The sequence below is a fragment of the Juglans regia genome, chromosome 12 (assembly GCF_001411555.2).
Source record: "Juglans regia cultivar Chandler chromosome 12, Walnut 2.0, whole genome shotgun sequence".
NCBI lineage: Eukaryota > Viridiplantae > Streptophyta > Magnoliopsida > Fagales > Juglandaceae > Juglans > Juglans regia.
This window is the reverse complement of record NC_049912.1, coordinates 26,404,489-26,418,222: the sequence shown is the minus strand read 5'-3', so window position 1 is coordinate 26,418,222 and position 13,734 is coordinate 26,404,489. Positions and strand designations below refer to the sequence as shown.

The window sequence follows — 13,734 nt, the reverse complement described above, 5'->3', positions numbered from 1 at the left end:
CATTTGATCTCAGACAAAACACCAAGCATGGTCGTTATTTCATTTGGCTCATGTCTCTCTCGTCGCATCTCCATCAATCCAAGAATATCTCTTAACACTTAGCAAGGAATCAATTTGCTGGTTTTTTTTTTCCCACTTTCATTAATTAATGGAGAGAAATTAAATTAAATAGAGTAGTAGTACTGCTGGGATTTTATTTATACACGACTTTAATTAGTCTTTCTTAATTTGTTGTCAACCTTATATGATCGACATTACAACAACTATATATATATATTATATATATTCTCAAAACTTATAAACTACTGGATCTATATATTTCTTTATTATTTTTCAAGATATTTAAAACCTGTATTTATTTGAACAAGACCTTAAGAATTTAGGGTCATGAAAAACATGGGCCTCCACTTCCTAATTAAATTATTCCGCGTGTTTGACGTACCGTAGAGAGAGAGAGAGCGAGCGAGCGAGAGTGAGCCCAAAGCTGGTGAGATGGAGACATCTGAGTTTGTTGAGGGTCGGTATAGATCCACGTTCACCTGGGAATTAGGTCATTTACCAAACATCGGGAAAACCCAAAATTAAATAATTGGATTGAAAGAGAATCTTATCTTATTATTATAATTTTTTTAAATTATTATATAAAATATAATAAATAATTTATTTTTTTTAATTTAAATTTAAATTTTAAAATAATTTTTTCTTTAAATTGATATAAAAATTTAAAATTAAATAAAATATTATTTAAATATATATTTTTTAATATTATTATTATTTTATGATTTAAAAAAGTTAAATCATTTATTCTATTTTATGTAAAAATTTTAAAAAAATTATAATAATTAGATAAATTCAGATAAACTTTCGAATTTTCATGTAAAAATTGTTTTTTGGGTACGAATTTTCATTTGTGTGACGCTAGCTGTTCTTTTCATTAATTGTGTATAAATAATAAGATTTATATTAATAGTTGAGGTGATAGATTTATACATCTAAATTATAAGATTGTAAATAGAATATTTCTTTATTTATAATTAATTTTTACCGATGAGGTTGTGTGCAAGTTGCAAATTAAAGCTGCCGTAAGAACGTGGGATGGTCGTCCTTGGTTGTTGTTATCATGTTGTTGTCTCTCTGTCACCGACTCACCATTTCATATTCCACCCCTTTCATCACTTCACACACTTAATTCCACTCTCTCTCTCTCTCTCTATCTCTCTAGTCAAAACAAACACCTTTTGGCCATTTGGGCTCCAAAACAAGCTCTCTTACTCTCATCTCTGAACCAAAACAAAGAGCTCTCACAGTCTCACCTCTCTGGCTCTCCCTGATCCTTCCTTTATTTACATACTCCGAACAAAACCAGACACCTGTAGTTGTCTTTATTTTCCGAACTCCAAAGGAAGGACCTCTCTCTCTCTTTCTCTCTCTCTCTCTCTCTCTTATCTCTATACCAACCAAAGCAAGCAGCTTTAAATACTCTTCCCTTTTACGGTACCCAACATTACAACCTTTTTCTTCCCCTCTCTCTTCTCTCTCCCTCTCCCAAGCCCGTACAGACACCAATATGACAGACAGGGTCTTTCCCTCTTCCAAGCCCGCCACCAACGGCACCGCCCCCGCTGCCAACGAAACCTTCCCGGCCACCAAGTCACAAGTATACGGCGCCACACGCCCCGCCTACCGCCCCCAACCCCACCACCGCCGTCGCCACAGCCGTAGCTGCTGGTGCTCCTGCTGCCTCTGGTTCACCCTCACCATCATTTTTCTCCTTCTCCTAGTCGCCATCACTGGCGCCATATTCTACGTTGTTTACCGCCCCCACCGCCCGTCTTTCTCGGTCACCAGCCTCAAAGTCTCCTACCTCAACGTCACCTCCTCTTCTACTCTCAACTCCAAGCTCGACCTCAACATCAACGCAAAGAACCCGAACAAGAAGCTCGTTTTCATCTATAACCCCGTCACCATCTCTATACTCTCCAACGATATCGATATTGGCGACGGAACTGTTCCCTCCTTCGTGCATGGCAAAAAGAACACAACCCTTTTGAAGGCTACTATTACGAGCAGTGGCAGAGAGCTGGACAGCGAGTCTGTTGCTACTTTGAAGAGGGGCATGAAGAGCAACAAGGGTCTGCCATTGAAGATAAAGCTCGAGACAAAAGTGAAGGCCAAGATGGGAGGAATCAAGACCCCAAAGATTGGAATTAGGGTTTCTTGTGATGGCATTAAAGCTACCGTTCCTTCTGGTAAGACGGCGGTGACTGCTTCTACTTCGAACGCCAAGTGTAAGGTTGATATCAGAATTAAGATCTGGAAATGGACTTTCTGAGGGACAGTAAACGGAAAAGTGAAATTAGGTGTGAATTAATTTTCTTTTCTTTTTCTTTACTTCTTCTTTTTTTATAATTTTCTATTATTCTTTAGTCTTACCTCTTTTTTTGTGGTCAAGTAAATGGAAGAAAAAATGGTGGGTTGATTGTATAATTAGGAGACAGAAATTTCTTATTTTTCAAAGTCTGTTAATTTTGCCTTTACAATAGTGCCCGGAGAATTTCTTTTCATGTTTCTCATACTAATTGCCACTTTTGGGCTACATATACTTAGTTTATTTATTAATATAATCTGGGCATAGTATTGTTAGCACTTAGCAGCACAGTCGTACTTTTGTGTCAAATTAATCAAAAATTTTATCTGCAGTATTTTTATATATTTTTTTATATTTTATTAATATAATTGATTGTATCATATTTTTTTTAATATAAAATAAATTTTGAGTTTTGTCATATTAATAAAATGTATAAAGAGTATACAAAAATATCGTGGATAACATAATTGGAAATTAATTTCTGAAAACTGACGTAATGGTTGTCGGTTTAACTATTTAATTTGTCTATGACATGTAATTTGGTCCAATGGTCAGTTACTGCATGCAAGTAAGTACGGTGACGTGAACATGAATATAAACCAAATTTTAACACGAGAAGTAATTACGGTTATAAAGAGATTTTATGAAAATAAATTTATAAATTTATATAATTTAATGAGATATGTTAGATTATAAAATTACGTTATACAAGCGATTATAAATAAATTTTATAAAAATAAACTAATAAAGATTTATATAAAAAGTTTATATAATATATTAGATTTACTTAATTTTTAATAAAAATGGTTTTATAATCTAATGTATAACATCAAACCATTACGTAAGTTTGTAAATTTATTTTTATAAAATTTCTTTGTAATTATAGTATTTCTCTTTACATAAATAGAAAAAAACGAAAGAGAATATTAGAAAAATTGGTAGAAACAATCAAATAATGTTTGTATTCAAGAAGATTCGTTTTCTTGTTTACTTATATAAAAAAAAAAATGATTCGTTTTCTTGTGGATGGAAAAAGTTTGACTGATTCGAAGATATATAGAAGCGAATTAAACTTGCATATATTATATGGAGGTAGCTACCAATTTTATTGTGATATAATAACTAATTAATTAATCCAAAATTCTTCAGAGAAAAAAAGAAGAAAGAAATAATTAACTGGCACCAGCTTCATCTTTGATATTAATAATATCGGTAGCTAGCAATAATGGTGGTGATCATGATCTGGTTGATAGGCTTTTAATTAAGTCGCTGTGATCGAAAGCTTGCAAAAGTCTTTAATTATTTAATATTGTTTAGTGGGTCTCATTTCTTGGTGCATGCATGGTGTGCATGATCTCATCTTTTTGTGTCGGTGGGGATTTTTTTTTTAAACAAGTTAATTTCATTAAACATAAACATGAAGAGGGGGTGAAATTTCTCAACATCCACTCTAAAGTAATAGAAAACAGTGCTAAATACATAGAGAGGGGGTGTGATTTATTTAGAACTAATATTTTGGTCATTATCCCTGTCTTATAAGAAGACGCCGTCTTACATAAAGACGAAAAATGTTTGCAAAAAAATGAATAATAGAACTATAGTTCCTATACTAGAAGTGGTGATGGTGGCGAGTGCACTGTCATATATTGTCTGGAATAGATTTTTGAAAATGTTTACTATCCCTCTTTCAAGATCACCGGTTAGGAAAAACAGTAATATAGAGCAGTCGGAATCCAAGCCAAGTCGGCGGCAATAGACCAACACAGGCTGTGGCGGTGCGTGTATGACACGCGTCACCTGAGGAGGTGAACAAACGAGTAGATCTGAGGCCTCTGAGTCCAATGGGGCCACACGTGGCGGCCGAATCTCATTTGGTACGCAGCTGTGACTAAAAAACCAGCATAGTTGAGGTCGCGCGTGCATCAAACTCACCAGGCAGAATTGAATTCTTCTTCTATGAGCCTGAAGATTAACGACCAGAGAGGCTGAATCGGCGTCGCATGTTGGTCGGAAGTTATCAGAAAGCAGTAGATCAGGGAGGAGCGGCGCTAAGGAGAAAAACCTAAGAAAGAAGTTAGAAAAAAAATATAGAAAATAAACTATAGACATTAAAAAGTCTCTAAGGCTGGCTAAGGGAGGAGGTGGTCGGAGCCTAAACTCCGAACCCCCTCCGCCCCGTGAAAGATCGGTAAGTTTCAAGAAGCTTCCGAGAAAGAGAACTAGGAGAGAGAAGGATCGAAGTGCGTAAGTTTCGTCGGTGGGGATTTTTATTCGGCAGGCTTGAATTATTGTTGTTGGCCGGTGTGAATATTGCAGTACTGCGTATATACTGCATGCAGTACTAGCCACTAGGGCCCCAGGATAATATTTTTTTTTTTTGTAAGTAAAAATTATATGTATTTAAAAAATAAGATGAAGCCATAATTATTCTTTTTAATTTGGAAATCAAAAGCTACAAATCACATCGGTCCACAAATCTTAATAAGATCAAGATTGATAGGTCTAATTATTCCATCATTATTTGATCTGATAATTATCGAATTATAAATTTACATCACGCTTATTTATAAATTAAATTTTATTATAAAATAAATTTAATATATCATACAAAAAATAAATAATATATAAATTTTAAATATATAAATTACACAATCTCTTTATAAAAAAATAGATCACATAATAAAAAAATATAAAAAATTCATTTTTTCTTAATAGAGCTCACAATTTTTATAAAAAAAATTGTATATATGAAACTTATATATAGCATTATTATTTCCTACAAATCATAACAATTAATTTGTGAGTTGATATTTATATTAACAGTTGCATTTAAAGTAAATGAGTTGAGGATGAATATGAATACGTGGTTTACACGTGTCTTCGTACTATCGAATACACTACTAATGAGATGGCGGACGTCATTATTCCACTTTTCAATCTGCCGGCCATATATTGGACAATTTAGAGATGCCGTTGATGTGCTGTATTATATATTAAGTATAGAGATATTTTTATATTTTATATTTATAATTTTTTTTTATAAAATATGAAATGTTTTTTATATGTAAAGTAATAAAAAATGACCAATAAAACGAATTTTTTAATATATTGATTGGCAGCACTAGTACGAGCTGTGATCATCCAATTATATATAAATACAAGTGACAGAGTCCTTCTTTTCTCTCTAGAAAAGTAAGGCGGTTCCCTTCCCTTCGGCAAAGGGTTTAGTCTCTCTGTGCAGAGAGTGTAGTTTTCTTTACAAAATATGGCGGTGGAAGAGATAAGTCTATCAAAACATTGAGAAAATCTCAATCTTACTAATGAAGAAAGTGAAGTTTTTCATGCTTCTAATGATCAGGAGCATGGAGTTCATGGAAAACATTGTATCATAGGCAAAGTGCTGACTGAGAAAGGATTGAACAATGAAGCCTTTAGGAAAACTATGGCCCAAGTGTGGAGACTGGAGGGGTGGGTTAGGTTTAAGGAGTTGGGGGATCATCAATTCCTTATTGAATTTCAGTTCTTAATTGATAAAAATAAGGTGCTAAGTGGTAGGCCTTGGTTTTTTGACAGAAAGTTACTGACAGTTCAAGAAGTGGATGACTCTGATGTTCTAAACTCTATACAGTTCAAATTTGAACCTTTTTGGGTTCAATTACATAACCTGCCGTTAGCAGCCATGTCTGAAGAATTAGGTATTCAATTTGGTGCAACTCTTGGACATATTATCAAGGTAGATGCTGATTCTGATGGGTCAGCATGGGGAAGATGTCTTAGAGTTAGAGTAGCAATTGATATCCATAAGCCCTTACTCAGAGGTCGTTGGCTGAATTTTAATGGGCATCATTACTGGATTTCTTTCAAGTATTAGAGATTACAATCATTTTGTTTCATCTGTGGTATTTTAAATCATCAAGGCAAGAGTTGTAATAGGCCCATGAGTGAACATATGAGAGAAGAAGTGTATAAACAACAATTTGGTCCTTGGCTTCGTGCTCAACCAATGAACACAAATATTTTTGATCTAAGGAAATATGGTGATACAATAGGTTCAAATAAGTTTCAGTCAAGGCCAGAGACAGAGGTAAGAACTGGTAAAAGAGATGAGGCTAAGGCAAACATCTTTGATGGGATGGGAGGTTCTCAAGAGGAAAATTTAGAGACTGCTCAAAAACAGGCCATTAAACATGAGAATTCAGTGAGAACTGAAGTACAATTTGCTGCTGAGAAAGAGAACAACCCTATGATCAGTAACCTTAAGGATAGCAGGGGAGATGCCTTAGTTAATTTACTTCATGTAAAGGACAAAAAAGGATGCTCTTTGTTCAATGAGTCAGAAGAGTTACTACAAGACAGTCATGAGGGGATTATGGATATGGAAGATTCTCATCCAGGTTTGTCTTCATTCACCATATCTCGAGTCACAGAGGATTCAGATCAGACAAGCCTTGCTGTGAAGGGGACTCCTGCTAAAGGGTCCACTTGGAAAAGAAGAGCCAGAGCACCAAGAGGTAACCAGTCTATGGATTTTGAAAATGAGTCTCAAAGTTGTAATAAGAGAGGTAGGAATATTCAGCATAGTGATCAGTTTATAACTGGCAAAAAACAGAAAATTAGTGATTTAATGGAAAATTGCAGTTTTGATACTGGGTTGGTGGAGGCTGCTTTGCAGCTCCACCAACAGCAATGATAGGCCTTAGCTGGAACTGTAGAGGGCTTGGAAACCCTAGTACAGTTCGAGAACTTCAATTTTGGGTAAGGTCTAAGTGTCCCAAGGTGGTCTTTCTAATGGAAACTAAGTGTGTGAGGAAGAAAGTGGAAGAGGTAAGGAAATTAGTGGGTTTTGATAGAAGTTTTGTAGTGGAGAGTAGAGGATTTAGTGGAGGGCTAGCTTTTTTGTGGAATAATACTGATGATTTCTCTTTAGATACCTACTCAAATAACCACATATCTTTGAATTTTAAAAATGAGGAGACCAAAGAGGACATGTTGGTTACTGGTTTCTATGGACATCCTTCCACTGCACAAAGGGAGAGTACTTGGCAGTTATTGAAAGTGCTTAAGCCTAACTCAGATAAATCTTGGATTTATTTTGGGGATTTTAATGAAGTGATGCATCAACATGAGAAGCAAGGGGCTGCTCTAAGGCCTTACAACCAGATGGAAAGATTTAGGGAGGCAGTGGATTCTAGTGGTTTGAGTGACTTAGGGTATGATGGGACTAAGTATTCTTGGAATAATGGCAGGGAGGGAGTCTACTTCATTAAGGAAAGATTGGATCGAGTTTTTGGAAATGTCAAATGGATTAACCAATTTTCTGATCCTTGTGTCACAACTCTTCCAGCACATTCTTCAGACCATTGCCTGTTAGTGTTTTCCATGGAAAATGAGAGGGAAAGAAGTAGAAATGGTAGAGGTGGAAGAACAAAGATCTTCAGATACGAGGCAAGCTGGGATTTAAGGGAAGACTGTAATGGTATTATTCAAAACAGTTGGTCTAAGTCTGATTCATGGCAGGGATCTCTTCTGAGGGGTATTCACAATAAACTTATATTCTGCAAGGACTCTTTACTCAGGTGGAAGTATCTTTCTATTGATAAATGTAAGAGACAGGCCCAAGACAAAATCAAGTTACTTTCTAACCTGCAGAATGCTAATACTGGTACCATGACCAAGGAAGTAAAACAAGTGCAAAGGGCGATGGATATGCAATCAAAAGAAGACAATGTAAGGTGGATGCAAAGGGCGAAGCAGAAATGGCTTAGAGAGGGAGACAAAAACACCAAATTTTTCCACAGAGTTGCTAATCAGAGAAGAAGGACTAATGAAATTCTTAATATTGTGAAGGAAGATGGCAGTTTGACTTGCAGCAGAGAAGACATTTCAGATATCTTCAAAATACATTATAATAACCTGTTTTCTTCCTCTCAACCAGATAAGATTAATGAGTGCTTGATGTATGTAGAGAAGAGGGTGGATGAGCACATGAACAATCTGCTATCAAAGGCATTCACTGCTGCTGAGGTTAGGACAGCTTTATTTCAAATGAATCCATTAGGATCTCCGGGTCCTGATGGATTTCCAGCTGTTTTTTACCATAATCATTGGGATATTGTGGGAGAAGATATCACTCGAGCTGTTCTAGAGATCCTTAATTCTAATGGGGACATGTCATGCATAAATCAGACTTATATAGTTCTGATTCCCAAGGTGAAAAAGGCTCAATTATTGACTGATTTCAGACCTATTTCTCTTTGCAATGTTATTTACAAGATTATCTCTAAAGCTCTAGCTAACAGACTCAAACTCATATTGCCTCAGATCATATCTCCTACACAAAGTGCTTTTGTACCAGGTAGATTAATTCTTGATAATGTTATTGTGGCTTTTGAGGCTATGCATTCCATGAGTAGTAAGACCAAAGGGAGGCAAGGATATATGTCTTTGAAGCTTGACATGAGTAAAGCCTACGATAGGGTTGAATGGATTTTTTTGAGAGCAACTATGGAGAAGATGGGATTCAACTCTAGATGGATTGAATTGGTGATGGGGTGTATTTCTACTGTTTCTTATTCTATCCTCATCAATGGTGTTCCTCAACCTTGGTTTCAACCCACTAGGGGACTGAGGCAGGGAGACCCTTTGTCTCCCTACCTTTTTATCCTTGTTTCTGAAGTCTTGAGCTCAATATTATTCCATGCTGAAGATTCTAAGCAAATACATGGATTCCAATTTGGCAGAAGCAATTTGAGTATTAACCATCTGCTTTTTGCAGATGATAGCTTGCTCTTTTGTCGTGCAAATGGTGTAGAATGGGCTAAGCTTATTTCTCTTCTTGATTTGTATGAAAGGGGCTCTGGTCAGAAACTAAACAAAGATAAAACTTCTATCTTTTTCAGTGCCAATACTAGGAGGGAAACTAGAGAGTACATCATGTCTATGGCTGGGATTAGAGCTACCTCAAGCTATGAGAAGTATCTTGGTCTACCTGTTCTCATTGGCAGATCAAGGATACAAGCCTTTAAAGGGATCTTGGATAGAGTAAGAGCTAGAGCTAGCAATTGGAAGAATAGGCTTCTTTCTCAAGCTGGAAAAGAGATCTTACTTAAATCTATTATTCAAGCACTCCCTACCTACTGTATGGGAGTTTTTAAACTGCCTAAGGCTCTAATCAGTGAACTTAATAGAATCATGCACAATTTCTGGTGGGGACAACAAGAAAGGGAGAGGAAGACTCATTGGGTTTCCTGGCAACAAATGGGAAAAGCAAAATCTGTTGGAGGGCTGGGTTTCAGAGAATTTGAAAGCTTCAACACTGCCCTATTAGCTAAACAAGCTTGGAGAATTATACAAAAACCTTTGTCCCTAGCATCTCAAGTTCTTAAAGTGAAATATTTTCCTACAACAGAATTCATGAAGGCAAAGGTTGGTGGCACTCCATCATACATCTGGAGAAGCATTTGTTCAGCAAGACAATTAATTGAAAAGGGGTCCATTTGGAGAATTGGTAATGGTCAGAATACTCTTATTTGGCAAGATAGGTGGTTACCTATTCCCACTAGTTATAAAGTCCAATCTGCTCCACAAATTCTTCAAGGAGAAGCTAAGGTAGCTTCTATTATCAACCATACAGTGAAAGAATGGAAGCAGGATTTGGTAAGGGAGATATTTAGAGAAGCTGAAGCTGATACAATCCTTAAAATCCCAATCAGTTCCACTGGTGCAGAGGATAAATTAATATGGGCAGCTACCAAAGATGGAGGTTTTACAGTAAAGAGTGCATATCACCTCCAAAAGGAGCTAAATGCACTAAGGTATGGACAATCCTCTTCTGCTATTACAAACAAAATTGAGTGGACTGAATGTTGGAAGTTTCTAATTCCAAATGCTGTCAAAACATTTTTATGGAGAGCTTGTCTTGAGTCATTACCTACAAGATCTAATCTTGTTAAGAAGCAAATTTGTGAATCTTCTAAGTGCCCTATTTGCTTGAATGAAGCTGAAACTGTGATCCATATCTTATGGAACTGCCCATCTGCTATGGACGTATGGAGTCAAGGCCCAGCTGTTTTGCAGAAATGCTCTATTAGACTGGAACTTTTGGTGATCTGGTAAAGGCTCTAATCTCAATCTGTGATCGAGATACCATTGAATTATTTGCTGTTGCAGCTAGGAACATTTGGCATAGGAGGAACATGGTTATCTTTGAGAATTCTTTTATTCATCCACGTGAAGTTATGCAGACAGCCAAGAAATCTCTGGTTGAATTCAAAGCTGCTCAAACAAAGCTTCCTTCACCTTCTCAAAGGACGATAATAGAGGATTGGCATTGGAAACCTCCTCCACCAGGGGTTACTAAGATCAACTGGGATGCAGGATTAAATGAAGGACAAGGCAGAGCTGGTTTTGGTTTAGTAGCTCGTGATTCTCAAGGAAATGTGATAGTGTCCAAAAAATTTTCTAGGCCAAGCTTATTTGATCCTCTACTTGCTGAAGCTCAAGGGGCTTTGTATGCAGCTGATCTAGCAATAGAGTTGGGATGCAGTTCAATCATTCTGGAGGGTGATTCTCTATCAGTTGTCAAATACTTAGCACAACCAGTGGATAGATGGGATCGGGTGGGGATGATTCTAAATGATATTAAGTCTAATCTTTCAGGTCTAGCTAGTTGGGAAGTTAATTTTGTTAAACGTGCAGCTAATGTTTTTGCTCATCAACTTGCAAAAGCTGCACTTTCAATTCCTGCGGAGGTTGTTGAATTGGTTGTTAGTCCAGATAGTTTGGATGTTGTAATCTCTGATGTTGTTTAATGAAAGTGATCTTATTTCAAAAAAAAAAATCATCCAATTATATATATGCACTAGTTATTTGGTCAAATTAATTATATCACAAAAAAGTACTGTATACGAACGAACGAACGAACGTACATACATACTGTTCATCAATATTCTAGCTAGCTAGTAGTCATGATGCTCTACGTACTGATAACAAAATGATTATATATGGGGTTTAATTGTTACTATTGCTCTCTGATTTATGAATAAATATAGATAAAAATTACTATTAAATATATCTATTTTATATATATGATGTGACATTATCTAGATCATATATCTTCTCAAATGAGTATTAGAAACAATCAATTAAAAATAACTATGCATATAATAAATGTAAAATATGCACTGCTTTAATAATTTCTCTCTAACATTACCATATATATATCCTGCATGCTATATTGTATATATACGCGTATTATTTAATTAATACACGTACGTACGACTTACTAATTTCTAAACTATTACATTAATTTGTGAGGGTAAATAAAGTAGCTGCACCTTTTAGATCATGGTCCTGATCATCATCATTAATATCATCGTGATCATGAGCTTGCTGGATGCAGGAGCCATCTTCTGCATTGCCTATCCTTAACATGCCCTCGTAACTGCAACCAATTTTTTCGGATTCTTGAGTTCTAATAAGAACTGAAAGCGACAAAGTCATGAGTTATGATCTGAAAATAATCCTTTTTTTTTTATTGAAAAAAAAAAGGTGTCTCCTTCAAGGCAATTACATTAATAAAACCAGGAGTAATATTTAATTCAAATCTTGAAGAAGATCATCCTAGAGCTATATAGGGGGAATTGAGGGCGTCTGCCTAGCTAGATCTTTCTAGTACGTAGCATCTAAATATAATTTCCGATCGAGCAGAGGCCACCATTTATCGACTCTTAAGATCAGTACTTGTTTATGTCAAACGATCAATAAGAAGATGATCATGCATGCATGCAAATTAAGCTATTGGCAGTGAAAATCTGTTGTATTTAATTATGAATAATACTACATACAGTTGTGAAATGTGTAAATGTTATATAGTCGTTTTGAAAAAGAGTGAAGTTCACTTATAAAAAATTAATTTATTTCTACGTGACTCTTATATTTATTCATTTTTTTCAAAATAACTGCACGACACTTAATACTCACGATCTTTAACTATATGTATATCGATTCATTATATTCTAGCTAGAGTACTATGGTCAATGGTACAAACCTCCTTTCGACTCTTTGATCTTCAGCCTCGAACTTCATCTCGTTTCTTTCACAAGATCTCTCAAAAACTGGTTTGGTATCATCGCATTCATCGTCTGCGCCATGCTTAATGTGCAAAGATGACATCGACAAAGAATCTTGCACGGCCCATGCATTAACATCTTCTTGCAAACTATCATTATTAATAACAAAGTATGGTTCTTGATGCTGTCCAAGATAATGATATTGCAGTACTGATGCGTTGCATGAACCCAGAGTCGGATCTGCACTAATATTAATATAATCATTCTCGGAGTTGAATGCAGCATCTAATACGTTTGGAATTTGGGAGTGATCAGGCTGTTGATCATGAGCCTGAGCTCGGCATATGGCAAGTTGGTGAAGAACAATATCGAGCTCGGCCTTGTTGTAATCGATCAAACGCTGCAAATCCCGTATCATTCTGCAACATCCACCGACAGGATCATTGGCACGGACGTTGGACTGGAAAATGATGGTGCGCATAGCCTCTTCCTTGTCGGGTTGGTCAAGATTCTTGATGATCTTGATGATGTTGCTGACTCCAAACAATTTATGTGCGTTGAGGAACTGTTTTTGGCGATCGTGAGGAAAATAAGGGGCGAGAATGCAGTCGGGAGCGCACTTCCTGCGTTGGTACCTACACGCAGCGCAAGCTTGGGTGGTGCCGTTACCATGTCTTGGACGAAGGTTCATGCCTTGTAGGCTGTACGTTTGTTTCTTGTTGTACATGTTGGGTCCTACGTATTGGGAGTGGTGGAGATATCGGCTGCGTTTCCGGCGGGTATGGATCGAATTGCAGCTTTTTTGGCTTGATGATGGGGCTTGGTTTTCGATCTGGTTCTTTTCTCTCAAATGTGAGACGGGGAGAAATGAGAGGAGAAGGTAAAACAAATTAATATATATTATCAAAGAGAGAATATATATATTTATATATTTATATCCTAATTACGAAAATATTGTGTGCATGAAAGAGTTGTGTTTTAGATGTCTCTTGACAATGTCAACTGAAAATAGGATGTGAAAAATAATTAAATTAATTTGTCGTAATTGGCTCAAATTTATTTCCCTTAATTTGCAAAGGGAAAGTCACTCGGATTAATGCCATTTGTATTACCACTAGCCCTATGATTGTAAATGTTCTCTCATTTGACCATGCAGGAAATAAAAGAAACTAAAAAAAAAAGTTCCACGTTATTTTTTCGTGCGATGATCTTGAGTAAAAACAAAATGAATTAAGTCAAATATATAAATTTATATCTAACTGGATGATTCAATATTCGTGTATTAGCTTAATTAAT

At 36.0% G+C, this 13,734-nt stretch overlaps 2 protein-coding genes across 4 annotated transcripts; one reads left to right on the top strand and one right to left on the bottom strand.

Annotated features, from left to right (window-relative positions):
* The first annotated feature begins 1,188 nt into the window (after window positions 1-1,188).
* On the top strand, window positions 1,189-2,540 carry LOC109011741 (NDR1/HIN1-like protein 6). The gene has a single exon (XM_035683251.1). It carries the CDS (start codon window positions 1,568-1,570, stop codon window positions 2,330-2,332), a length of 765 nt encoding a protein of 254 aa, XP_035539144.1. The 5' UTR covers window positions 1,189-1,567; the 3' UTR covers window positions 2,333-2,540.
* Window positions 2,541-3,788: 1,248 nt separating this feature from the next.
* On the bottom strand, window positions 3,789-13,327 carry LOC109017411 (LOB domain-containing protein 22-like). Of its 3 annotated transcripts, XM_035683684.1 has the most exons (3): window positions 12,417-13,269; window positions 11,704-11,810; window positions 3,789-4,430 (listed from the first exon to the last, which is right to left on the bottom strand). In XM_035683684.1, the coding sequence occupies exons 1-3, from the start codon at window positions 13,163-13,165 to the stop codon at window positions 4,417-4,419; spliced, it is 870 nt and encodes a 289-aa protein (XP_035539577.1). In that variant the 5' UTR covers window positions 13,166-13,269; the 3' UTR covers window positions 3,789-4,416. The 3 variants fall into 3 exon arrangements, with proteins under 3 accessions (XP_035539577.1, XP_035539576.1, XP_035539578.1); XM_035683683.1 differs by lacking the exon at window positions 3,789-4,430 and having other exon boundaries at window positions 11,456-11,810; window positions 12,417-13,327; XM_035683685.1 differs by lacking the exon at window positions 3,789-4,430 and having other exon boundaries at window positions 11,552-11,850; window positions 12,417-13,301.
* Between the last annotated feature and the right edge of the window lie 407 nt (window positions 13,328-13,734).